The 27149-nt window shown below is 42.1% G+C and overlaps 1 protein-coding gene across 2 annotated transcripts in view; it reads left to right on the top strand.

Annotated features, from left to right (window-relative positions):
• The window catches only part of PGM5 (phosphoglucomutase 5), a 186240-nt gene that overhangs the window by 112505 nt on the left and 46586 nt on the right, over positions 1-27149 (top strand). For both annotated transcript variants that reach the window (XM_035301748.3, XM_035301750.3), the window contains exons 8-9: positions 15910-16045; positions 20706-20889. In XM_035301748.3, coding sequence (XP_035157639.2) covers positions 15910-16045; positions 20706-20889 — 320 coding nt within the window. The remainder of the gene's footprint in view (positions 1-15909; positions 16046-20705; positions 20890-27149) is intronic.

The following is a 27149-nucleotide window of genomic DNA, read 5'->3' as shown; positions in this document are numbered from 1 at the left end:
TGCAGCATCTGGAATTCGGCTGGGGAATATATAGTGAGTCGAGGGACTAGGGTTACCGGGAGGCATAAAAGAGATGAGGAAAGGCCAATGTAGAGAGTTTTTGTTAAGGTCTTGTTACACCCGAAAAACGTTCCTCGTGGGGCTGTTATATTAGTGGTTACCCGCATAGTTCTGTTACAGCTAGGGAAGTTTCGGCCTAGGGAATGTGGGGTTTGGTAAGGGATACTCGGGGTCCCATCGATTCCCATGACTAAGACCTGGGAAGGGGTGAGATGGCCAGAATAAGAAGGAAGTGCGGAGTAGGTAGCCCCCATGTCTTGTGACCCTAGGCTCGGCGAGGGTAACTGGAGTCGGAAAGCCAGGGCCCCGCTAGTCATCTAGCAGCCCTAGTAGACTGGGGAACGGAGCTCCCTCAGAGGTCGGCTCCTGGCAAGCAGGCTCCTCCCTACTGAGGGTGACCGCCGGCTGCGTAACGCCAGTGTGTCTGTTTTGAGGAACCGGCACCCTGGGGAAGCTGGGGCAGTCTGACTTCCAGTGTCCCGGGAGCCGACAGATAGGGCAAGGCTTAGTTGGTGGCCGTGGTTGTGGACAGGCTCGGGACCAGTGTCCTTCCTTTCCACATTTGAAACATGCCCCTGGAGGGGCATGGGTTTCGGCCTTGGGCTTCTGGTTCCCTGCCGGCCTTAGACTAGGGCTTGGGTCTGGAGGGCAGCCTTCTGCTTCATACGAGTTTGGCGGGCAGCCTCAGCCGCATCTTCCCTGGCATTGAATACTTTAAAGGCCATTTTTACCAGGTCTTGGATGGGAGTCTCTGGCCCCTCTTCTGCTTTCTTTAGTTTCTTTCTTATGTCGGGTGCTGATTGGGAGATAAAATGGGAGGCTAATACAGTGGCCCCGTTTTGGGAGGCTGGATCTAGTCGAGTGTACCAGACTAGGGCTTCTTATGTTTGAGTGAGGTATTGGAATTCTTTAATATAGGTGGACGGGTTGGCTGAGAAGGATCCTAAACGTTTCTCAATTTGGGACAGGTCTTGGAGTGAGAAAGGAACATGGACCCTGATTAAACCTTCTGCGCCTGCTACTTCTCGGAGTGGGGCCAGGATAGCTGGCTGGTGGGAGCGGGTGTGGGCCGCCACTGGAGAGGCAAGAGGAAGTGCAGCCTCTGAGGGAGGGGGCTCGGAGGGAGTAGGGGGCTCGGAGGGAGTAGAGGAAGAGCGAGGCATGGCCTCTGAGGTAGGAGGTGCAGAGGGAGTGGGGGAAGGGCGTGCCGTTGATGGCGACTGGTTGCTGAGATTGGCAGGAGAGGACACATGTTCAGGCAGATCCTCCGGTGAGGAGTAGGGAGGGGGAGAGATAGTGGAGGAAGATTTACGGGGGGTTCGAGATAAGAGGATTTGGTAGGTGGAGCAGGAAGAACATAGGTCGGGGTGGGTACGGAGGTCCCAAAAAGCCTGGACGTAAGGAATTTCATTGTCCTTGCCTGCGCGGCGACAAAAATCGTCGAGATCTCGGAGGGTGTTGAAATCAAAAGTGCCAGTCGGGGGCCAATGTGACTGGTTACTGAGTTTGTATTGGGGCCAAGCCACCTGGGACAGGAAAATAAGCTTTTTCTTTCTGAGGGTTTGGGAATATCCCAATTTGGTAAAATTTCGCAGCAAGCACCCAAGGGGGGTGCTCAGAGGTATTTTGGACTCCGAATTTCCCATGGCAGGCGCAGCTACAGACTCTCCGGCGTGGATGGGCAGATGCAACGAAAAGGCATCCCCGTTCGTTGCAAATTCCCCGGAGTACAATTAAGTACAGAAAGGGAAGCGGTCAGAGGGGCGTCCCCCGTCTGGCGGCTGTCCCTCGGAAGGCTCCTAGAGCCGGAATGGAAGACTACCTTGGCTCGGCCGAGACTAGGCAAGGAGTCCGTGCGGAACGCCGGAGAGGGAGCAACTGCACCATGCTGTAGGAAGAGGAGACGGGAAGCGGGGGAAGGCAAAGCAAGAAAAACTTGGCTTACCTTAATCGGAACGTGGAGGTGGCAGGGCCAGTGTTGGGTAGGTTGGGGAGGGGGGCCGTGGCCGGGCCAACGGCCTCAGCTCCCGTCCCGGGTTTCCAGCACCATTTGTCCGACCTACCCTCTGAGGGGAAGACTGGGCTCATTGGGAAAGAAACCGGACCGCAGGCTAGAGGAAATTCCTTAAGTTCAGGCTTTATTGAGAGGAAAGAGCCTCCGGGCGGACCAGCCGGGACGAAAAGGAAAAATGGCCGCGCCGCTCAGAGGGGCAGGGTTGTTTTATAGGGGGCTGAAGGGCTGGGGGGTGGGGAAGCCAAAAGCCGAGGTGGTGGGCAACTGTTGGTCAGTTTGAACTGCTGGGCGGGAAGCTGGGCGGTGGGAAGCTGGGCAGCGGGAGGGCTAGGGCCGGTATGTAAAGTGAGAGATAAGGGAGCCTCTTTGTGGGGGAGGGAAAGAGAGAGAGAGAGAGAGAGCTTTTGCGGTAGGGGCAGAGTTTTCCAAACAGGTTATAGTCAAAAAAGTCTAAAACAGACTGGTTCTATAGCAGTGGTCAGCAACCTTTTGCCATAAAGGGCCAGATAGTAAATATTTTAGGCTTTGGGGGCCAAGAGGCACCAAGGTCTCTGCCACAATTACTCAAATCTGCCATTGTAGCACAAAAGCAATTATAGGCAATACATAAGCAAATGAGCAAGGCTGTGTTTGGGTAAAATGTTAATTACAAAAATATTAAGTCCAGATTTGGCCCATGGGCTGTGGTTTGCTGACCTTTGATGCATAGGGTAGGGTAGAAGAGGAAGTTTTGAAAAGCAGTATTGGGAATACACACGAGGGGCCAATTCTTGAAGCCCTTTGCCAGTGCGTCTTGGATATTGGACTTGAGTCTACCGGAAATAGGATGCCACATTCTGCATGGTGGGAGGTCAGCTTACAGACACTGCAGCAAGCTTTGTTTTTAGACAGCTCTGCTGATTGCGGCATGTAGGCTGGACTGGAAGGGAATTTTTAAAGTCTCTCACTTTATAGTTATCTGTAATTTTCCTTTAAAGAAGCATTTTCAGTGTATAAGACTTTAAAATACTGCCTTCTCTGCTATTCTGCAGGTTAAAGTGACAAGGTTGGTTTGACAGATAAGATAAAGCCCCCAAGCCCAGGACATAGTTAAGTGACTCATTAAGTGCCCATAGAGCTTGGAAAAGTTCTCCACTTGAATTAAATTACAATGGAACAGGCCAAGTGCAGTGACTCATGCCTGTAATCCCAACACTTTGGGAGGCCGAGGTGCGCAGATCACTTGAGGTCAGGAATTAGAGACCAACTCGGCCCATATGATGAAACCCCGTCTCTATTAAAAATGCAAAAATTAGCTGGGCATGCTGGTGTGTGCCTGTAATCCCAGCTACTCAGGAGGCTGAAGCAAGAGAAGTGCTTGAACCTGAAAGGTGCAGTTGCAGTGAGCTGAGATCACTGTACTCCAGCCTGGGTGACAGAACAAGACTCTGGCTCAAAAAAAAAAAAAAGGGAAAATTACAATGGAACTAAAAGACAAATCCCTTGCCCTAAAGTGTATGCCACTTTCCACTATGCTAATCAGTGTTTCCAATGAAAACAGTGACTAATTACATCTCTCAAGCACTCGGCAGTAAATGACCCAGAGAAAGTCTAAAGAAGGTGGGCCACTCAGTCCTGGAAGGAAAACGTGGCTTTTTTCCTGCTCTTGCACTGAGCTTCCTCACTGCACTGAGCTGGCTGTGGCAGGATCACAAGGGAAGCTTGTTAAAATGCAGACTTTCCACCCCACCCCCACTTTGAATCCCTGGCAATATGGAGCCTGAGAACCTGCATTTTAAATGCAGATCAGCAAGTAATTCCCATGTGCAGCCAGGAATAGAAAACATTGCTTCAGAGAAAACCAGTAGTTTTGCTTTTCATGAGAATTAGTGGCAAGAATGTGCCTAGATGCCACACCAGGTTTGGACCTGGCAGTACAAAGGTACAGGAATGTAAGGCTGACGACCCACATTCCTGCTACTTAGACAAGCCATGTGGCCTCTTTGACCCTCATGGGAGCTCTCTAATTATCTTAGGATATGGTTTTCAGAATTAGCTAACTATAGGGGAAGAGATGGAAGATTCTAGCCTCAGTACAGGGGAGAAACTTCTAAAATTGATCCAAGCTTTCTCAGCTGAAGGCCTTTTCCAGCAACCCTGGGCCATGGAGCTGTGTAACAAGGAATGCATAGTTTAATGCCAAGAAAGTTTTAAAATATGGATCTGCCTCAGGCGGAAGAATGCCAAACCTTTGCCCAGGGATAGATCCAAAAGAAGAAAGATATATCATGAGTGAAAATTTCCCTTGCCAGCCTTGAGCTCCCAGAACTTACCAAGGTCATGAGCTGGTGATAGGTCAGTGCTGGGACTTGCCTTCCTTGGAAAGTTCCAAGTCCTAGAAAATAGGAAAGCTGCATTTCTTGCTCTATCAAAGAACCAAGGTCATTTAAGAAACCATCTTTTGTTATGGGACTAGGTATTCACCCACTTCCTGGGAAGGATCTCAGAAAACTGTTTTGCAAGAAGAAAGGAGAATGTCTTGTCAATCCTCAGACTTAAATAAAAGAAGATTGTTCACCTAAATGGCTTTCTGGCTACTCCCCTAAATTCCAAACTTAAAGGAATCTGGGCTTCTTCCCATATACAAAAAGGATGTGTTAAAACAGTAACACTAAGATCTGAAAAAACAAAAACTTTGAAGTTTTGGGGGGCATTTGTTGAAAATGTTCCATTGGTTTCCATCATTGTCATTAGTTTTCTAAGAAGTCATAGCATTTTGGGAATATATAAATTGTTACAGCCCAGAGTTGTATGAGTACTCACAGGTAACACTGAAGAATCGATCTCTTTGTGAATGCCTGGAAGATCTCCAAGCTTGGCTACCATCTTCAGTAGTACTATAATAATAATAATTATTATTATTATTTTGGAGATGGGGTCTTGCTCTGTCACTCAGGATGGAGTGCAGGGGTGTGACCTCGGCTCACTGAAACCTCTGCCTCCTGGGTTCAAGTGATTGTCATGCCTCAGCCTCCAAAGTAGCTGGACCACAGATGTGCACCACCACCCCCTGGCTAATTTTTGTATTTTTAGTAGAGACAGCGTTTTGCCATTTTGGCCATTTTGGCCAGGCTGCTCTAAAACTCCTGACCTCAAGTGATCCACCCACCATGGCCTCCCAAAGTGCTGAAATTGCAGGCATAAACCACCATGCTGGCACTCTTCTTTTTTACTTTGTATTCTTTAAAAACTAATGTCAACAGTCACACAAATTTTCCAACTAAAATCAAGGAATGAAACAATGTTTATTCTTTCCAAGAAAGCATTTTGTTGAGTCTTTCACAAACATAATAGTGCTTTTTAAAAATGAGCACTTAGTATGTACCTCTTGTATGTATTTATCTCTTTCTAGAAATTTGGAATTGAATCCAGATCTCCTGGCATTAACATGAGTTGTCCATAATTGTCACACCAAATTTTTCCACTGTGAACTCTAGAGTACAGCCTGGTACTCTTGCAGTTGGCTGTTTTCATATATGCCCAATTTCTAACCCAAGAAGAGGCCCTGAGTATGTGTGTATTCTGTGTCACAAGGACTCTTGAGTATCTTTTCAGTCTTTTGAGATTTGCTGGATGCTTCCATGCATGGACTCCATGCCAATATTATAAATGCCCTAGGACAGGGCCTGTGTCTATCATGTCCAGCTCTATTTCTTTGACAAGTGGTAGGCCCTAAGTAAATGTTTGTAGAATGGGTGGAAAGATAAAAGGATGAATGGGAGAAGGAAAGGAAGGCTGGAAAGACAAATGGAAGGTAGGTCGGCAGAAGGAAGGAAAAAAGAATGTTCATTTTGATATTTCTTTCTCATATTATTAGTAGCTATCTTTTTGTCCTTCTTAAATAAATGTATTTCTGAAGATCTAGGTATCCCGATTTGGGAAGATTTATAAAACAATATCACACAAATATAGACCATTTAGAAAGGGATGAAGAGAGATGTTATAAATGATAATAAAATCAGAATTATATAAAATATAATTTAAAATGTTTTCAATTATAATTACCAGCACAAATTAATAAGCAACAACATGCTTCCATAAAGATCTCCCTTCCTGAAACTAGTGTTAATAAACGGATTCTAAAATACTTATAATTTGTTGTATTAATTTGTTCATTTCTTGTGCCTGTGGTTGTTGACAGTAACAGAAACAGCCGTGTTCAGCAGTGGTCTAGGTTCCAGCTTTAGTGATCTTTTGTGTGTTCCAAATTCTTAATGCCTTTGGCGTGATCATTTTGTGTTCTATTGTCTTATGGTTTATGTTATTCTCTAGTTACTTTGTGAATGAACATTTGATTTCCCCGGAGAGTTGCAGAGTTTGTAACACGTTTAGGGCTATGCCTCTTTCTTCATTTATATTTCACATATGAATGATGTATATCCTAACTGAAGATTGGGTTTATGGTAGTGCTGTTGCACATATACTGAGTAAGTTTAAGTGTATCTTATTTATACAATTATTACTTTTACTACTTTATATTCTTCGAAAGGTAAAATAGAGGAAAACTTTAGCTCATGCCCTATCTGGATGGTAATTCCCTCTACATTTGTCTGTTTTTGAATCTGCCTACTGTGGTCTCTAGGAGACAGAAAGAGCCATATATCCATGCATTTCAGATGACTGAGATCCTACTGCACTTCATTTTCTTATTTGTGGCCAGTGTATGTAAATTTGGCTGGGTTGCAGATGTGGGGTAAGGAGCCATAATGACAGCATTATTAGTGCTAGATGAGCAGTTTCTCTGTGGGGCTGTTTGAAAGAGGCTGAGTGCATGTGTGCAGTTCAGTCTAGACTGAGCCAGAAATGGCAGGTGGCATATATATACATACTTTTGAAGCACAATTAAAATGAGAATAAATTCCATTCTAAGAAGAAAGCAGCAAGGCACCAGGCACTGCACACAGGGATTTCATGCATATATTATTTAATTTTATGCATCTATTATTTAATTTCCTCAAGTTGATAGCCCCCTTTTTTACAAATAAGAAATTGAGCTTAGGTCATCTGTATGAAGTCACACAGCTACTAAGTGGTAAAAAGAGGGTTCCAAACCAGAGCACAAAGGTGCTATGATTGACATCCCCTGACTCTTCTTATGAAGCCAGAAAATTGAAACTCCCTTTTGGATTCTCTGTGAATGATCAACCCCTGTGCCAGGAAACAGAACTCTCACTTAGTGCTGGAGGAATGTCTCCATCACCTAAGATCCTTTTCTTGGATTCTCAGTGGTCCCAGTTCCCTTGACCCTTCTATTTATCCTCCAAGCTGATGAAAAGTGGTAAGAGGGAGTGTTGTGTGACACCTAAGTGTGGAGCAGTAACAAGGGAATGGGCTTCTAAGACCACATCGTACTGATCAGAGTATCCTGGAACCGACTTGGAGTCCTGGGACATCATGACTCTTGGTCAGAGACTGAAGACTTCCAAACAGACTAAGGGTTTCTTTTCCCAGTGTCTAGTAAGGGACTTTTAACAGGGAGAACTGTCCCTTGGGATTGAGATCCAATCCCTAAAGTTGTGCCTTGAGGCTTGTCAATCTGCACTCTAAGAGACTACCAGTTACTAGGTGGCCCCACTGAGAACAGAGTACAATGACTGTAGAAGTGACAGTCTTCAGCTTTAAAGCCACTGGAGAGATTTTTTGGTTCAGTATATGACCAGTCAAGGAACAATTCCTAAACCAGATATGGTGATTTGTGCCTGTAATCCTAGCTATGTGGAGGCTAAGGCAGAAGGATTGCCTGAGGCCAGGAGTTCAAGGCCAGCCTGGGAAACAAAGCAAGACCCTGTCTCTTAAAAAAAAAAAAAGAGGCTGAGCACAATGGCTCACACCTGTAATCTCAGCACTTTGGGAGGCTGAGGTGGGTGGATCACCTGAGGTCAGGAGTTCAAGACCAGCCTGGCCAACATGGTGGAAGCTTATCTCTACTAAAAATACAAAATTAGCCAGGCGTGGTGGCTGGCTGAAATCTAGCTATTCAGAAGGCTGAGGCAGCAGTATCACTTGAACCCGGAAGGCAGAGGTTGCAGTGGGCTGAGATTGCACCACTGCACTCCAGCCTGGATGACAGTGAGACTCTGTCTCAAAAAATAATAATAATAATAATAATAATCCTATTGTTCCTATCTGCCTTGGTGACAAAAAAAAAATGGGTTGGGATGTATAAGGTAGGAGCATACTGATAAACTCAGTGAAGGAAGTGTGTCAGCTGGCTGGCCATGATATGGTTAATGTTCTCCCTGCTCTGGGATTGATGGCTTGATTGCCTCCTAAGTGAAAGAAACAATGCCTAGCCCTCCTATACTTTATTTTAGAGTCTTCTTCACAAGGCAATGAGGTAGGGACCCTAATGACCCCATTTTATTGATGAAGTCATTGAGGTTTAGGGAAGAATGTCAAGCCACTGGCCAAGGTCGCACTGGCTGAGCCACAATTCAAACCCAGCATTGCCGGCTTCACAGTATCTATTTCCATCACAATTCTGTAGCATGTTCTCAAATCTCAGATTTACCCAAAAGGGGTGAATGTCTCAGGTCATGCTGATGAGTCATTTCCCACCCTCCCCAAACCCCTTCTGGTTATTCTTTTGGATGAAGGAAGAAGGAATGCCGGGGATTTGGAAGGATGGTGTCATGTAAACAGCACAGAATGAGAAGTTAAGGGATCCAGCTTCCATCTTGACTCCCTGTCTCTTAGACAAATAGCTTAACTTCTTTGTGACTCAATTTCCTCACTTCAAGACAACTCGGTTTGAGGGGATGGTCCCTAGGTTTCTTCCATCATTATACTTCATGTTGCTTCTAGCTGGCTACCTTTAGTGAGGAGCAAATCTGATGAATTATATGCACTACATACTAGACAGGCATTCATTTAGTCATTCAATGAATGTTTACTGCACACCTTCTATGAGCCAGCTCAGGGTAGAGTGAGGAGTAATTTCAGACACAGGCCCTTTTCTCAGGGAGCGTATAGGGTGTTGCTATGGTCAGGATATCAGCCTTGTGTAAAGTACTATTTATTATTATTTTACTTATTAAATGTGTTGTGACATAGAATTATTCATTAGGAGCCAAACTACCCACAGCACAGGATGTGTCCTTTGTTGCTATCTGACTCTTCCGAGCTCACACCTGGCTCTGATTGACTTACGTTGTAGGAGAGCTTTGTTCTCTAATTGATGAACATTTGGTACATTTAAGAACATTTTTTAAGAATAGAAAGGTGATTTTTTTCAGTGAGTGTTGCTTTTTTGCTTGATGTTAAAGACCTGAATATAAGTGGTTTGAGAAATGAAAATCAATCTATCAATCTATTGATCAATTGATCTATTTCCATCACAATTCTGTAGCATGTTCTCAAATCTTAGATTTACCCAAAAGGGGTGACCCCATTTTAACCTCTTAAGTCCACTATTTTTTGAAGACAAATCCTTGTCCTGAGTAGCTGAAAAGAGGATGAGTAGAATTTAACTGCAAATTAATGAAAACCATTTCTGAATGAAAAAGGTAAACTGGAGAAATAAAGGGAAATTTTGCAGCTTGTCCCTTAGAAAGCCTGCCCCAGCTCTCACCATACAGGATGCTTTACCTACTGTCTTGCAACTCCTGAGGGTCGCAGCATTGCTGGGATCATCCAGCAGCAGTTAAGTCCATAGGCTTTGGAGCCAAATTGCCCCGCTTGGAACCCTCTTTTTACCACTTAGTAGCTGTGTGACCTCATACAAATGACCTAAGCTCAATCTCTTATTTGTACAAGGGGTCTATCAAATTGTGGAAATTAAATAATAGATGCATAAAATCCTCAAGTGCAGTGCCTGGTGCCTTGCTGCTTTCTTCTTAGAATGGGAATTTATCCTCACTGTAATTGCACTTCAGAAGTAATCATATATATATGCCACCTGCCGTTTCTGGTTCCAGGAAACGTGTGTGCTAAGGCATGTGCTGAATGTGCACATCTCCTAAACATCATCAGGAACCTCTTTGAGTGAGTGGTCTTTCTTATTGTATGACCAACAATCCTGGTTTGTCCAGGACTAAGAAGTTTCATGGGATATGGGTCTTTCCATGCTAAAAGTGAGAAAATTCCATGCAAACCAGGATGAGTTCGTCACTCTAAAGCTGGCAAAGTCCTCAGTTTTCCAGATGAAAATGGCAAGGAGAAACCTTGATACTGAAGCTGACTCCAGTGAGAAACCCCATGTGAGCAAGGCCGGGGCCATGCATTAAATGAGAGATCAATGGCCACTTTCCCTTAGCACCACATTCAAGCAAAAAGAGGAAGAGACCTAACTCACTACCCTAGGCATTCTGCCCTAAACATGAGGCTGCATGCAGTGCCTTTCTGCTGAAGCAAGTGACTCTCCAGCCTGGCTGCCTGTGAAAATCACCCAAGGAGTTTTTTTAAAAAAGAATACCAATGCCTGGGCCCCATCATTCAAAGCTTTTTATTTTATTGGCCCCAGGGTGAGACCTGAGCATTGGTATTCTTTAAAAGTTCCTTATGTGATTCTAATGTGCAGTCCAGGGTTGAAAACTGCTAACCTATGTTACAACTTGGAGTTGGCAATAGGTGCAAATTGACTTATATTTTCCTAATTGAAAAATTTAGAATTTCCTTATCTGAGTTTCAGGTGTAATGGCTTGATCCATTAGTAATGCGTGTGATGCTTCCTTGAGCTGATGTGTCCATACTGGTATTTCCATGTCAAGAAAATGCCTTTGAGATGATTGAGTATTCTCTTTATTTTTCCCTTTTCTTTTGTGAGGGCTATATACTTATTAGTATCCTGTCTAGTTCAAGTAGCATGGTTTTGAAGATTGACAAAATTCAAAGTTTAATTTGGGTAGAGGGGGGACAGTGATATTTCTCTAGAAAAAAAAGGGGGCTTTCTTTTCTGGACCAGTTTTTGCTGGAGTCATGGCAGAGAAGAGCTGAGTGCCCTTCTTCTGGTTTGTGAGTCGAGATGACTGTTCCCAGGGCTGCTCAGAGTAAGGTTGTGTGGGCTGGGCTCCACTGGGCTGGAGAAGAAAGGCAAGGTACTTACAGCTTTGGAAATATGGGTACATTCTTCCTGCAATGTCCTGAACCAGGCAGCAAGCTCTGATTGCGTCACCAGCCAGAAATCCAGAAGAACCAAGCTTCAAAAATTGTGCTGGTGTTACTCAGTGCTAAAAAGACATGCATTCTCAAGCCATAAAAAGATGTGAAGGAACCATAAATGCAGATAACTAAGTGAAAGAAGACAATCAGAAAAAAAAATGCATACTAGATGAGCCCAACTATATGACTCTAGAAAAGGCACGCTTTAAATGTGAATTTCTATGCACCATTGAGAACTTTCTTAATTTAATTTAATTAATTAATTTATTTGAGGTGGAGTTTTACTCTTGTTGCCCAGGCTGGAGTGCAGTGATGTGATCTCAGCTCACTGCAACCTCTGCCTCCCAGGTTCAAATGATTCTCCTGCCTCAGCCTCCCAAGTAACAAGGATTACAGGTGTCTGGCACCAGGCCCAGCTAATATTTTTTTTTCATATTTTTAGTAGAGGAAGGGTTCCACCATGTTGGCCCAGCTTGTCTCAAAATCCCAACTGCAGGTGATCCACCCACCTTGGCCCCATAAAGTGCTGGGATTACAGATGTAAGCCACCGTGGCCAGTCAACACTTTAAAAATTTATTTTTTTCTTATGAAATAATATATTGTTATTGTGAAAATATTTAAAAGGAAAGAGAGGAAAAACATCTGCAGTTCCACCACATCAGAGATAACTATGTTAACAGTTTGGTGTATATTCTTCTGTTTACCTGTGTACATACATATACACATATCTATATTTTTAATACAAATATCCTGAATATTCTTTTTTAGTAAACTGATTTTCCATTTATTAAAATTGAATGAATAATTACCTATTGGATACAGTGTTTGCTATTTAAGTGATGAGTACCCTAAAAGCCACTAGGCAATATATCCATGTAACAAAACTGGACTTATAGCTCCTGAAACTATAAAAATACAGTAAAAAAGGAAAGGATTGAATTAACATGATTTTCTGTGTTACTAAAGATTCTTATTTGATTTACTTTGCCTACACACAAACTTTTGAATGAATTTTCTACAATGATCCTATTGTTCAACAATCAAGCCTGGGCAACATAGTGAGACCCCATCTCTATAAAAAGTAAATAAATAAATTAGCTGGGAGTGTGGTATGCACCTAGAGTTCCAGCTACTTGAGAGGCTGAAGTGGGAGGATCACTTGAGCCTAGGAGGTCGAGGCTGCAGTGAGCCATTATCACACCCTTCCACTCTAGCCCGAGTGACGGAGCGAGATGCTATTTCAGAAAAACAAAACAAAATGATATTTTTTCAATTTTTCTTTATTCTGTTATATACTTTATTAAATGTCCTATAACTTAGGGTTAAGAAATATAATAGCTAGGTTGAAAGCAGAATGATATTTTTAAAGACTATTGATCATAATTGCCAAGTTAATTCTTCTCCTGTCCAATCTTTGGGGCCCGATAGGCCCCAAGTGGTATCCTATTTTACACACTTTTCTTTGACTACAATGAGGATGAACATTTGTTCCGATGTTGACTGTAGTATTTTCCTCTGAAAATTGCATGCTTATGCCCTTTCATGCTATTGTCCATTGAGGTTTCTCTTTTTCCTACTGATTTACGAAAACTTTTAATATCCAGCCTGTTAGCCCTGCCATATATATATAGCAAAAACATTTCTACTCCCATTTTTACTCTGTTTCTAGTGGGGTTTCAGAAAACCATTTGATACCTTTGTACTTTCTGACATTTCTTGTTTAATCTGCCTATCACTGATACAGCATTAACATTCACTTGCCTGAAAGGCTTTTTAAAAGAAGAGTTATAACCCCCAAGCCCCCTCCAAAGCAGACGATAATCATCCAGTGGAAACATCTGTGTAACTGAAGCATCATTAATGTCTCTGTCCCGAACTCAAAGAACTATAAAGGGCATTGTTAATTTTATTTCATCATCAGCCCCTTATTAATCTTGGCAAATGTTTAACTTGTAGGCAAGGATATCCAAGCCAACTCACAATTTACAATGCAATTGGCTACAAATGTTGAGGTGGGTTTTTTGGTTTCTCCAACTAAAAGAATTTTATGTTTCTCTAGCACTAAATTATGATATCTTATCTCACAGATTTAGCAGCATCTAATGGTTCTACCTCTAAGTAATGTAATCCAGCTGGAGTTTGAAGGTATGCAAAGCCCATGTTTTAGAACAAAACGGTATTTTTCTCTAGCCAGTAAATAAAAGTGATTTTTTTTTTTCAGCTATAAAAGGACAAAAGGTTTTGAAATGATCCCACTGGGCAGGGTTTCCTAGACTTGTTTTTTGGCAGTTGGCCATGGAGCTAACTCAGTCTTCCAAACTTCTTCCATTTTTGTAGCAGGGTAAAGAATTCACTAGATGAGACTAGAGACACTTCTTGGTGTGATGATTAGTGCCCAGGGTCCTGTTTGCCCATAAGCAAACACAACCATCCAACATGCCATTAGCAGACCCTCGATCAGTGTGTAGGGAGAATTAAAAACCTGACCCTTTTTCTTATTGATTTTAGTGCCTTCACAGCCCTCCTTAGGGTTGAATGTTTTCCTTATTGAGGAAAAAAAAAACACTTAACATTTATAAATGTCATAAGAATGGTAAATGGGCTATAGCTTTAGTTAGAAGTTGTCAAATATGTTTGACTTAAGTACTGTTTAATCCCATTTTATTACTTTTTTCAGAGGTTAAACAGCTCTCCCTGGTTGGGTTTCCCTGGCTGGTTTTCTATGCATGTTTCATAGTTCCAAAACCCAGGACAACTGTTGTCCGTTCTCATTGCCCTGCTGCAAGAAGGTCCACCTTGTGGACCCAGTCCTTTTTCTTAAGACATTACTATTGCTAGAGTTAAAAGACAAAATTACACAAATAGCCAAGAACAATTTCTAAAAGCGTGTATCGAGGAATGAGCACTGTGCGGTAATTTGCACAGCCTCATTAAAATTACCAACAACAAGATCAACAGCAAAAATGTGTGATATCCCAGTCACTGTTCTAAACATTTAGGCATATTTAGTTGTTTAATGCTGACAGTAACCACATGGGTTATGGCCTGTTATCATCCATAGGTTACAGATGAGTAGAGCAAACAAAGGCAAATGGCGGAGGCAGGATTAGAACACAAGAAATCTAACTCTAGGCCTGTCCTCTTAACTTGATTAAGTTGATACAACAATGCCGTAAAATGGGTGATGGAGTCCCCATTTTACAAATGAGAAGCTGAGGCTCAGGGAAACTGATGACTTTGTAATAACTTTCCAGATGTCTGTGAAGTTGCAGTTTGGTTTAAGAGCTAATTCTAAAGCCTTTCCCATGACACCACGTGTCTCGCACTACAACACATTTCTTTACATTCAGGGCTTTTTCACTTCAGAGAGCACTTGTAATTTGCTAGCAGACAGATAACTTATATAGCCCTGTGACACATTCTTCTGGGTTCTCGTTGTACGAGAAGCTGGTTATTTAGACTGCAGTCTTCATCTGTGTGCATGATGCAATAAGAACTGCCTCTAACTCTTTCTATATGAATAGCTGTGGGATTTAGCCTCTAAATCTTTCTATATGAATCACTGTGGGATTCAGCTTCTCCATTCATGGCTGCCTCAGGGACTTTGCTTTTTTTCTGTACCCTAGCTTGGAATGCGTCATCCCCAGATCTTGGCGTGGCTGACTCCTTCTCAGGTGTCAGCTCAGATGCCATTGTCTCAGTGGCGGCAGACCCTAATTACCTGTATTAATCTCCTATGGCTGCCATAACAAATCACCACCGACTGGGTGGCTTAAAGCAATAGAAATGTGTTCTCTTATAGTTCTGGAGGCCAGAAGTCTAAAACCAAGCTGTTGGCAGGACCATGCTTCCTTGGAAGGCTCTAGAGGAGGATCCCCCTTGCCTCTTTCAGATTCTGGTGGCTCCACGCATTCTGTGATTTGTGGCAGCATAACTGCAATCTCTGCCTCTAACTGCATATAGCTTACTCCTCTGTATTTCTCCTCTTCTGTCTTTTCTTATAAGAACGTTTATGATTGGATTTAGGTACCACCTAGATAATCCCGATGAGATTGTGATAATCTCACCTCAAGATAACTAACTTAATTTTATCTGCAAAGACCATTTCCCCAAATAAGGTTACATTCACAGGTTCCACGTGGACATAGCTCTCCAGTGCGGGACCACCATCCAGTCTTACGTCAAGCAACCTTTGTGCTGTTATGCTCTGTGACATCATCACTTCTTTATTTTCTTCAAAGCACTTGTCCTTATTTGATGCATCTTGTTCTCTTACCTGCTTTTCTTTGCCTGACTCCACCTAACTCCACCTACTTGGATTCAAACTTTATGAGTAAAGAGCTATCTTGTTCACTGCTATACCACAAGACATAGAACAATGCTTGATGTACTGTAGGGATCACCAAATATTTACTGAATAAATGAATAATCTCATTGGGCTAATGAGATGTCACCTTGGCTCTTTGATTTCTTCAGAAATTTCCATGTTTTATTTTTTGTTATTATTTTCCTTGAATTTCAGTTGCATATTTTTCAGAAACTCAAATGTATTAAGAGACGTATATTTAATATAATAGGTAAATAGATTCAATCATTTCCATGTAACACTTGGTTGCTAACTGGTTTTCTTAGTTCATTTAGCTTTTGCTTTGCTCCCAGAGATGAATCCTCAGCAGAATCTTTCTTTCACCCTTAGGCTCTGACCATCTCCGAGAGAAGGATGGCCTTTGGGCTGTCTTGGTCTGGCTCTCCATTATTGCTGCCCGGAAGCAGAGCGTGGAGGAAATTGTCCGAGATCATTGGGCCAAATTTGGCCGCCACTACTATTGCAGGTGAGAATAAGAGAAAGGGTCTCTGTATGAACCCTGAAGAACTACTCCTAGAGCGAGTTTCTAAAACTGATGGGCTAAAGCCTTAAAAATGAGGCATCTTCCTGGAAGATCTGAGGGACACAAAGGCTGGAGCTGAATCACCCCTTATAGATGGTTGGGGGTGGTATCGAAGGCTCCCAAGCTGGAAGGCACCAATTTCCCCTCCCTGGTGACATCACTCTGTAATCTTTTCATCAATGCCTATAAAGGTGGTCATTTTAAGAGGAACTCTGAACTTCAGAGCTTTGAAAAGTTATTTGGTAACTATCGTGGCTGTAAGACTTGTGCAGTCAAACCAGAGGCGTTTCTTTCTTTCTTTTTTTTTTTTTGAGGCAGAGTCTGGCTCCGTTGCCAGGCACTAGGCTGGAGTGCAGTGGTGCAATTTCAGCTCATTATAACCTCTGCCTCCCGGGTTCAAGCAATTCTTCTGCCTCAGCCTCCCAAGTAGCTGGGACTACAGGTGCGTGCCACCATCCCCAGCTAATTTTTGTATTTTTAGTAGAGACGGGGTTTCACCATGTTGGCCAGGATGGTCTCCATCTCTTGACCTTGTGACCCACCCACCTCGGCCTCCCAAAGTGCTGGGATTACAGGCGTGAGCCACCGCGCCCAGCCTCAGAGGCATTTCTTGTTGGTTTTTCATCCATATTTATCAAGGAAGGTAGGCAGACACAGAAGCTGTGACAGGTTGGAGTGCTTTTGTAATCCTCTCTCTACTTTTTTCTTACCTTCCCACCAATAATTGGATTCAATATCCAAGATGCCTGAGGTGCCAGCCTTTGAAGGAGCCACATGGTTCAAGAGTCCCAGATTTTGCTAAAGTTTTGTCCTCATGAAAAAAGGTACAGGCTGGGTACAGTGGCTCATGCCTGTAATCCCAGTACTTTGGGAGGCAGAGGTGGGTGGATCACCTGAGGTAAGAAGTTCTAGACCAGCCTGACCAACATGGTGAAACCCTGTCTTTACAAAAAATACAAAAATTAGCTGGGTGTGGTGGTGTGTGCCTGTAGCTACTCAGGAGGCTGAGGCAGGAGAATCCCTTGAACCTGGGAGGCAGAGGCTGCAGTGAGCTGAGATCACGCCACTGTGCTCCAGCCTGGGTGACAGAGCGAGACTCCATTTCAAAAAAATAAAAGTACAGAAAAGGAAACTATTCTTTTGAAGGAAGAAAAGGAAAGATCACTGGGTAGGCACTTAGGGTTGGGGGTCTGTATCACTTTCCTGTTGTTGAAGTAAATGAAAGTAAGAGTATTCTGGATGCATGGTTACTTGCTAGAAGTGTGAACCGAGGTATGTTAGATATTTGCGCATAACAAGGACCAAGCCACGGGCTAGGAGGAAGGAGTAGGAAAGGATGTTAACTGTAAAGAACTTGGTGGTGGGGCAAGGGAATCCTTGGGTAGTCTCAGAGACTGTATTAAAAACAGAAAGATTGTGACTCACTTTGCTTTGTTTATGAATAGTTAACTACTTTGAATGTTTGATTGTGTTTCAAGAGCTCAAGGGACAGAAAGACAGCTTTAGACTTCCCTTATAAGGTGATTATTTCTTCTGTTAAGAAGCCTGTTACTTAGATATGTATCAGAGAATAAGGAAGCCCATGATCATACTCGTTAAAAGCAAAGAGCTTGCAACCTTCTGGGAAAGGTAGACAACAACAGCATCATATTCTTAGATCCTGTTTAGTCAAGAAAGCTTGACTAAACTTTCTTGAAGTAAATGAAAGTAAGAGTGTTCTGGATGCGTGAGACAAAGTGAGACAGACCCCCACCCCTAATGGATGTGACAGCTTACGAAACACCTCAAATTATTCACTATATCATAAAAATGAATTCTCAGGACAGGTAGAAACTTGGTTTACTTATCATTATTTCTAACAAGTACCAAAACCCCCTGATTCGTGTGTCTTTTTTTCCCTTGGCATACCAAGAGGTAATTGGCACACAAAATTTTTCTATTGCATGAAGCTGTTCCAAAAAGTCCAACCTGACAAAATATATTATGATTGGCAACCTCTGGCATAGTGAGATCGCTTTGAGTCAGAGATGTGTTCCTCAGAATTTATGGAGTGATTATCTAGGTTTCTGCTGGTATCTTGAATAATCAGTGTCATGATGAGTGTATTTATAATATAGTTTATTTTTTCTGGCCAAGAGCTTACATGATAATTGCTTTTTCATAACAAATGCCATATTAGAGAATAATACACGATGGAGACTTAATTTCTTGTAGGACATTGAGTTATGTCTCAGATTTCTGTCCAAACAGATTGCAGGGATAAAGAAAAAAGGAGGAGAAAATACATAGAATGAAATGTAAACATTTCCTTCAACCCCCAGCAAATGGCATATTAAAAGGTGCTTGTGAAATATAATTATTCCTAGCTTGACAATTTTCTTGGCAGGGAGAAAATAATAAAACAATTTCACTTTAACTTATACTGAGCCTGAAGTTACATCTGAGAAAATCTTCCAGATTGTTTTCCTGGTATGAGTAGAATCCAGAAGGAATTCTCCATTTAAAGGTTTCTTCTTTGAAAGTGTGTTGTTATCAGCAGTGGTCAGAAAGGGATTTGGGGGTGGAAGGTGGGGCTAGATCCTGCTTGTGTAGGAAGATGAATGTTCAGGCAAACAGATCTGATGATCTCAACCACAGACTGAACGTGATCTATCATATTAGTGGATTTTTTTCAACTCCCAAATCTCTTTTAATGCCTCTCTGTCTCCTGCTAGACTCTCTTTTATCTTCCTGCCCCTTTCGCCTTGGTCGAGTCTCTACCTTTCCCAAATATCTACCTTTAAAGTGACTGCAGTATCAGAATACATGCACTGCTGAAAAGGAATGTTCTGAGGGAGTTTATTTCTTTTCCTCTGAAGCTGAGAAAAAAGCACCTTATAGGAGGAAGAGAATAAAAGAAAGGGGTATAGATGCAGCGGACGCATTGCTAGACATAGTATTATTCCATATTTTGCATCTTGGCCAATACCCTGGTGTTTACTGAATGTCTTGAAAGTTCTTAGATGGAAAAAAGGTAGTAACAACTATCCAGAGCTTCCTTCTTCCAGTTCATTCTGAGAACTCACATCCTTTCTCTATGCTACAGGAAGCCCAAATATAAGATCCTCCACAGTGACTTCGGTGCAGCTGCTCCTCCTATGGCTTTCTTCTTAAACAGACATTCCTAGGTGTGCCATTCGGTCTCAGCCAAGACCATCTGATACTGTAAAAGATAATTTCTTTATGGTAGTAATGGCAAATAAGAGCAGTTAGCTGTTTTTAAGCACAAATGCCTGGCACTGTGCCAACTCTTGGTATACCTCAACACATTTTAAACCCCACCATGACAAATGCAGTCGGTATTATTTTTGGTCTTTTATTTTTTTTTCTAATTGACTTCCAGACCCATTGTTACATTTGATATTCTTGGCTAGGAGGACTTTTTCTTTTTTTGGAGACAGAGTCTTGCTCTGTCACCAGGTGCCAAGCTGGAGTGCAGTGGTGCTAGCTCAGCTCACTGCAACCTCTGCCTCCCAGGTTCAAGCAATTCTCCCACCTCAGCCTCCGGGGTAGCTGGGACTACAGGCGTAGGCCACCACGCCCAGCTAATTTTTTTGTATTTTTAATACAGATGGAATTTCACCATGTTGGCCAGTATGGTCTCCATCTCTTGACTTTGTGATCCGCCTGCCTGGGCCTCCCAAAGTGCTGGGATTACACGCTTGAGCCACCACGCCCGGCCTAGGAGGACTTTTTTGAATGGAACAATCGTGACATTTCTTCCAAGTTTCCAAGAGTTCTACAGCATGCTCAGTTCCCTTTCTCCCTTTCTTTTTTCCTCCTCTTTTTTCTCTCTTTCCTTTCTCCCATTTTTATTCCATTCTACTTACATAGAACTTAGTATGTACCAGAAGTAGCCGAGAACAAGACAGCTAAGGTCTCTATCCTCCTGGAGCTCACATTCTGGTGGGCAAAGACAGACAATGAATAGGTAAACAAATGTACAAACAAGATACACACAGTTTAGGATAACTACCAAAAGAAAATATAAAGGGTGATAAGAGAAGAAAACAGAGGGTGGAAGTTGCCTTAGATGATCAGAGAAGGTTACATTCTAACGGTGATAATGGATTTGAAAATGAAAGGAGAGAATGAGTCTGGTATTTGAGGAGCTGGCAGAAGAATGGACAAGATAGAGGGATCACACAGCAAGCACAAGGACCCAGAGGCAGGAAAGGGTGCAATGTCAATCAGCACTGGAGGTCAGTGTGGCTGGAGCCAGTGAACAAGGGCAAAAAGGCAGAACAAAGTCAAGTGAAAGAGGTAGGCAAGGGCAGATCCCACAGTGCCTGATAGACTGAAGGGGTTGAGTTTGTTCTCAATGTGATGGCCACTATAAAGGGATGTAAAAGAAGGAAGTGGCATGATTTGATTTTTAGAAGATTACTATGGCTGCTGTATGGGGAATGGATTGTAAAAGTCATATGGAAGAGGGGAGACAAGTGAAAGTGCATTTTTGTGCTGTCCTTTCCTGAAAACAGAACCAATGATTAGATGACTGTAAGCAGGCCATGAAGTTGCTGGTTCTCTGATTAGGTTTCTATTCCTCCTGTGTCCCCACCAGGTTTGACTATGAGGGGTTGGATCCCAAGACGACATATTATATCATGAGGGACCTGGAGGCCCTGGTCACAGACAAATCTTTCATTGGCCAGCAGTTTGCTGTGGGGAGCCATGTCTACAGTGTGGCGAAGACGGATAGCTTTGAGTACGTGGACCCTGTGGATGGCACTGTGACCAAGAAACAGGTACTGGCTAGAAAATCACTAAGATGGGTTATCAGGCAGAACTGGTGGCAAAAATGTCCTAGAACTGGAGAGGTCCTTAGGGATGATCTATTCTGATCTATGTTGAGCCCCTCATTTTATAGATGAGAATTCTGCAGCCAGCGAAGAGAAAAGCCCTTGATGAAGGATACCTAACGAGTTAGTGGCATAGCATAGATTAGAACATGGGCCTTCTCTGGCCAGGCACCAGAGTGGTTTATACCTGTTATCCCAGCATTTTGGGAGGCCAAGATGGGAGGATCACTTTTGTCACTTTTGAGCTCAGGAGTTCAAGACCAGCCTAGTCAACAAAGTGAGATCCCATCTCTACAAAAAAAAAAAAAAAAAAAAAAAGCTGGGCATGGTGGCATACACTTGTATTCTCAGCTACTTGGGAGGCTGAGGTGGGAGGATCACTTGAGCCCAAGAGGTCGAGTCTGCAGTGAGCCATGATCACACCACTGCACTTCAGCATGGGAGACAGAGTCAGACCATGTCTCTCTTTCTGTCTCTCTCTCTCTCTCACACACACACACACACACACACACACACACACACACCAAAAAACAAAAGGACATGGGTGATCTATGTCCAGTATTCTTTCTACTTGGTAATGGATGGACCAATATGTCAAATAAACACAGACCCAACATTTCCTTTTGAAATGTTTGTAGCCTGTAGGTACTCCTATGTGGTAACCATAATTGGTGACAGATTCAGAAAAGTTACCAAGAACTAAAGATCCCTGTCCTTGGGGCCCCTAGGTGCAGGGATATTTCACCTTCTATTACTTTATGTCACCTAAAAAAGTCACAGGAATTTAGCTGGGTGGGCTTGGTGCCCTGGTAGAAAGAAACAGTTGGAAAATTTGACCAGAAAACCCAAAAGGAAGACATGTGGTTTGGAATGAGTATCATAGATATAAGTAGGTAAATCAACTGCAACTTCTACTAAGGTCTTTTCTTTATGAATTGTGTAAGAAAAGTTGATAGCTGCTATGATTATTTCTCTTCTCAGTTTGGTTTCTTTACTGGCCATGGTAAATACTGACCCTTCTGGAAGCACATGTTAACGTTTACAGTCTAATAACATCCCTTGAGCAAGGTTAAGAGAAGTTCCATTCTAAAATTTTCAAATTCTTGACTTTTTATATATTCTTCATAAGTACAGAATGTTAAATCAAAGCTGCACATATTTTGGGACTACATACAATGCTAATTACTGCTATTGTAATTTGATTAGTATTTCCTATGTCCTCCTTGTCCTAGGGCCGCTTGACTTGCAGACACTCCAAAGCCAAATGCCTCCTGCTAATCTCTTGGTGTTCTCTCTCTGATGGGCTTAGTTCTCTCTCTGGTTAGCTGAGATGATCTTTCATTTCTATCATTGAAATACCAGTTTTTTATTCTAGAAGCCCTTCCGTGACCCAACCAGATTGATTACATCCCTACTTCGGAAATACACAGGGCAGTAGAGAAAATAGTGCATAAGAATTTAGAAAACTCAGAATAAAATTCTACCCCTATTGCTTACTAGTGTGTGGCTTTGGGAAAGTTGCTTGATTTGAGCCATAGTTTCTTCCTTATTTGCAAAATGCCTATTTCACAGAATTGCTTTAGAAATAAAGTGAAATAAATTACACAAAAGCTCCTAGCTATTCTTTATGTAGTGGATGCACAAGTATCTTTTGTTGTATTTTGTTTCACTCAAGGAACATTGCTTGCAGACTGAACTGAATTCACTGAGGTAAGACCAATGAATCAGTCCTTGGATATGTGAATTCAGGAGCTCAGCTGGCATCTTTGAGCCCCTGTGCCCTGGATAGGTCTTTTCCAGTTTTGGACCACATTCCCACTTTCATTTTACAAACTTTTCTTAGCTCCAAGTCTTATTTTGATGTACAATTCAAGAGATATAAAATAATATGCTTTCTAAAGTATCTTTGGGATATTTTTCTCCCTGATGAGGAAGGCTTGGAAACCATTTCTTCGAGGGAGTGGTCTAATCAGCACTCAGTTCTAGATTTTATCTACTTACAAGAAGCTTGTCTGTTAAGCTTGTTAATTTTGTTGCTAATCCAGCATTCCTCTACCTTATATCTTCCTCACTGTACTCAGTCAGTGCTTGGAGACCTTTTCCTTGGATTTTCTTTAACTATTCACATCAGGCCAATAGTTCATCTATTTATTTCATTTCCCTTCCCCCTCCATAACGCTACTGGTTTTTATTTTTAAACTGGAATGTATTTGATAGGGTTTGGCTGTGCCCCCACTCCAATCTCATGTTCTGGTAGAAAATAGCAGTTGGGAAAAAAACCTCTTTTTCTCTTTTCCAGTTTTGGACCACATTCCCACTCCTATTTTACAAACTAGAAGAAAACTTCTTTTTCTCTATAAATTGTAGCTCCCATAATCTCCACGTGTCATGAGAGGGACCAGGTGGAAGGTAATTGAATCATGGGGATGGATTTTTCCTGTGTGATTTTTGTGGTAGTGAATAAGTCTCACTAGATCTGATGTTTTTATAAAGGACACTTCCCCTACACATGCTTTCTTGCCTGCTGCCATGTAAGACGTGTTTTTGCTTCTCCTTCACCTTCCACCATAACTGTGAATCCATTAAACCTCTTTTTCTCTATAAATAACCCAGTCTTGGGTATTTCTTCATAGCAGTATGAAAATGGACTAATACAGTATTGATTTCCCCCAGACTCTTCTATGTTCTTCTGTCTGAGCTCCAGTGTAGCTATACTCAACACATGCTACCAGGATCTGCTCTTGGGAAATTTTCTGGTAAAGAAAGAAGTTTTCTGTTCCTTTTCCCAGATTCTAGGACCAGATGATATCTTCATTGGCTGGTGTCCCTGAGACACACTAGAGCTTCTCTGCAGGTTTGGGTTTGGCTCAGTGGGGTGATGAGAGACCAGTTAGTTAAGACTTAGCGGCATCCCCATTATTGGCAAGTCACAGATGTTCCTTTGCCACAGTTGGTCCTGTTGGGTAGAGGTAGAATCCCTGCATAGCAGTGCTATTAAGGTCCTCTCAGGAAATCAACAGGCATCAGCATTCAGCCTTAGGGATAGTTGAATCTGGGTCACACTTTTGGTAACATAGAGTAAATTAAGCATACTTTTCAAACTATAGACATCTGAAAGACATTTGAATTTAAATAAACTAGTATTCTAAAATAGCCATTAAGTACTTTGGTGCATTCTTTCAATGGTTATTTATTGAGAGCCAACCAAATGTATGCTTTGATGTTTTTCATGGTACAGTTCTAAATATAAATATATAACACCTTGACATATAATTCATGTACCATACAGTTCATTCACTCATTTAAAGTGCACACTTCAACGGTTTCTAGTATATTTACAGAGTTGTGCAGTTACCACCACAAACAATTCAGAACACTTTCATTGCCCCAGAGAAGAAATGTTGTCATTTTTAGCTGCCATCTTTCTTCTAACATCCCTCCAACCCCCAGCCCCTGTCAATCCCTGATCTTTCTGTCTCTATGGATTTGCCTATTTGGGACATTCTATATAAATGGAATCATATAATACATGGTCCTTTATGACTAGCATCTTTCACTTACTGTAATGTTTTCAGGGTTCATTCACATTGTACCATATATCAGTATTTCATTCCTTTTTTTAACCAAGTAATATTCTATCACATGAGTATACCATTTTGTTTATCCATCCATCAGTTGTGGGACATGTGAGGTATTTCCACTTTTTGACTATAATGTTGCTGTGGACACCCATCTACAAGTTTTTGTGCAGAGCTAGGTTTTCAGTCCTCCTGGGTACACACTTAGGAGTGCAATTGCTGGATCAAATGGTAACTCTATGTTTAACAGTTAAAGGAACTGCCATATGGTCTTCAAAAGCAATTGCATGATTTGACATTCCTGCCAAAGCTATATGAGGATTCCAGTTTCTCCACACCTTTGCTAATCCTTGTTATTATGTCTTTGTGATTTAAAAATACTGTTATTTTAAAACAACCTACTATATTATGGATTATCTTTAAATTAACATAGAAGGAGATTTGACTTCTACACGGAGAAACAGAAGTATATCTCTCTGTTAGCAAAGCCCAGAAAAGCCATAATACTGCCAAGTGTCCATTTCCTGCAGGAGGCAGGTTGTTGTGGTCCTCTTCAGTATTCTCTTGTGCTGGTAAGATAGACACAGGGTTAAAGGCTGGCTTTGTCACTGCCTAGATTTGTGACTTTGGGCATATTATTTAATTTCTTTGAACCTCAACTTGAGGGGAGGAGCTGGTGATAGTTATCACACATGCATCGTTGGGAGGGTTTGAAGAGAAAGTCATATGTAGCCCCAGGCACAGTGGCCAGTACCTAATCGAAGCTCAAGAAAAGTTCCTTCCCTTTGACCAGAATATTTAATTTGATTGAATATCAGTTCAAGAAAAGGATATAACTATATAACTATTCTCTCTCTCTCTCTCTGACACACACACACACACACACACACACACACACACCCCAGTGTGTCCTAGGGTTAGAAAACACTCACCCAACTCTTCTGTTTTAAAAGTACTTTGCAGTAAAATGTAAGGTTCAGATTGATGATCCTGAGGTAGTGGGAGATTTCCAGTTATCTCTTGTTTGGGTTAAATTCTACTTAATTTTTTTTAAAAAGGTAGTTAACAGAAATAATTTTCAACAATGAGTTGTTAAATAAAATTTGTGCTGTTCCTGTTTTATCTAGAAAATTTCTTCAAGCACTACTTTCTGCTCCAGAGCACCCAAAGTCCCCTTGGTACCACTGCAAATCGTGTGAGAAATGTTTGGGTGTGCAGGCTTGAAGTCAGAAAGTTTTGAGTTTGAGTCTTAACTCTGCCACCTCCTTGCTGGGTTATCTTAGGCAAGCTGTTCATCCTCCTTGTGCCTGCCTTTTTAAAATCTGTGAAATAGGAATAATAATTATGGCTATCTCATATAAGCCTTTGGGAGAATTAAGTGAGATGATACTTGTAAAATCCTGGCACATAACAAATGATAGCAATTGGTTAAATAAAATTATTTATGTTAAAAAAAAGCATCCTTGGGAAAGATTGTAGCATTTAATCAATGACATATGATAAGAAAAGCAAGGAAGAAAATGACACAATTTTGCAGTGTCAGATAAAGATTTGAGAAGGCTCCTTCAGTTTCTAAGCATCTGGGAATTGACTTAAACTCACATTTTTCTGCATCCCCAATTCCCTAACACACATACTGTGCTTCAGAAAGCAAAAGGCTTATTAAAGCAGCTTGGTCTCCTTTATGTCCTTGACTTGAGGTCAGAGTCAGGAAATAAAACATGGAAAAAATGCTGTTTCACATATATTTCTAGAGATAAAGTAGAAATGCTTCTCCAACCAAAACTAAACTAAAATCCTGTTCTGGTGATAACCACCCCACTCCTGCCAACCCTGCTACTGTGGAAATGTTCGATGACGTCTATCCTGCCTGACTCTGTGGGACTATTCAAGGAGCAAGAAGGAAACCCCTGACATGAATTTTCAGGGACCTCCCTGGCCTCAGTGTGGTGGGTTTGGTTTCATGGGATTTACTGTGGCTACCTCCAAGTGTGTGATGTCTTTTGTGACCTTGGATGCCAAGAGAAAATTTGATGTGTACCTTCCATTAAACAGTGCCCAAGAGAAACTCTGTTTGATTTAGAAAGCATTTTCATGAGGCATGGTTCAACGACTGCAGTTCTTCCTTCTATCTTCCCATGAGGATATGTCACCATTTTCAAGTGAAATCTAGTTACTTGAATGACTGACTGATGCTATTCAAGTATGACTAGAAAAAATAAGCCAATAGCTACAATGAGAATAGGGGAGCACTTTAATCATATTGCTAAGTAGTTAAAGAAGTTCCCAGTTTATGCCTTATCAACAGAGGACAGATGGGAGTTGTGGGATTCATGTGGGTTTCAGGGTGAGCCACGGTTTCTTCATCGTGCAAACGTTGAGGGGTGACTTCATCATGCAAACATCGAGGGTTTCCATCCATTGTGCTAGGTGAGCTCTTTCTTCCTTCCACCGTAGATATCCCAGAGAACATTATCAAGACTGTCTCTTACTATGATCTCTTCTCCGTCTCTAACTTGTGGCCGAAGTCCTGGAATCTCCACTCAGTGCCACCGTTGTGGGGCTCCCCCAGCTCTGATAGAAGGGATACTTTAATCTTGGTATTGTGAGTGAAGGACAGTGTGACAG

Source organism: Callithrix jacchus, chromosome 1 (genome assembly GCF_049354715.1).
Source record: "Callithrix jacchus isolate 240 chromosome 1, calJac240_pri, whole genome shotgun sequence".
NCBI classification, from domain to species: domain Eukaryota; kingdom Metazoa; phylum Chordata; class Mammalia; order Primates; family Cebidae; genus Callithrix; species Callithrix jacchus.
The sequence above is the reverse complement of the archived record's forward strand: the minus strand, read 5'-3'. Positions and strand labels throughout refer to the sequence as shown.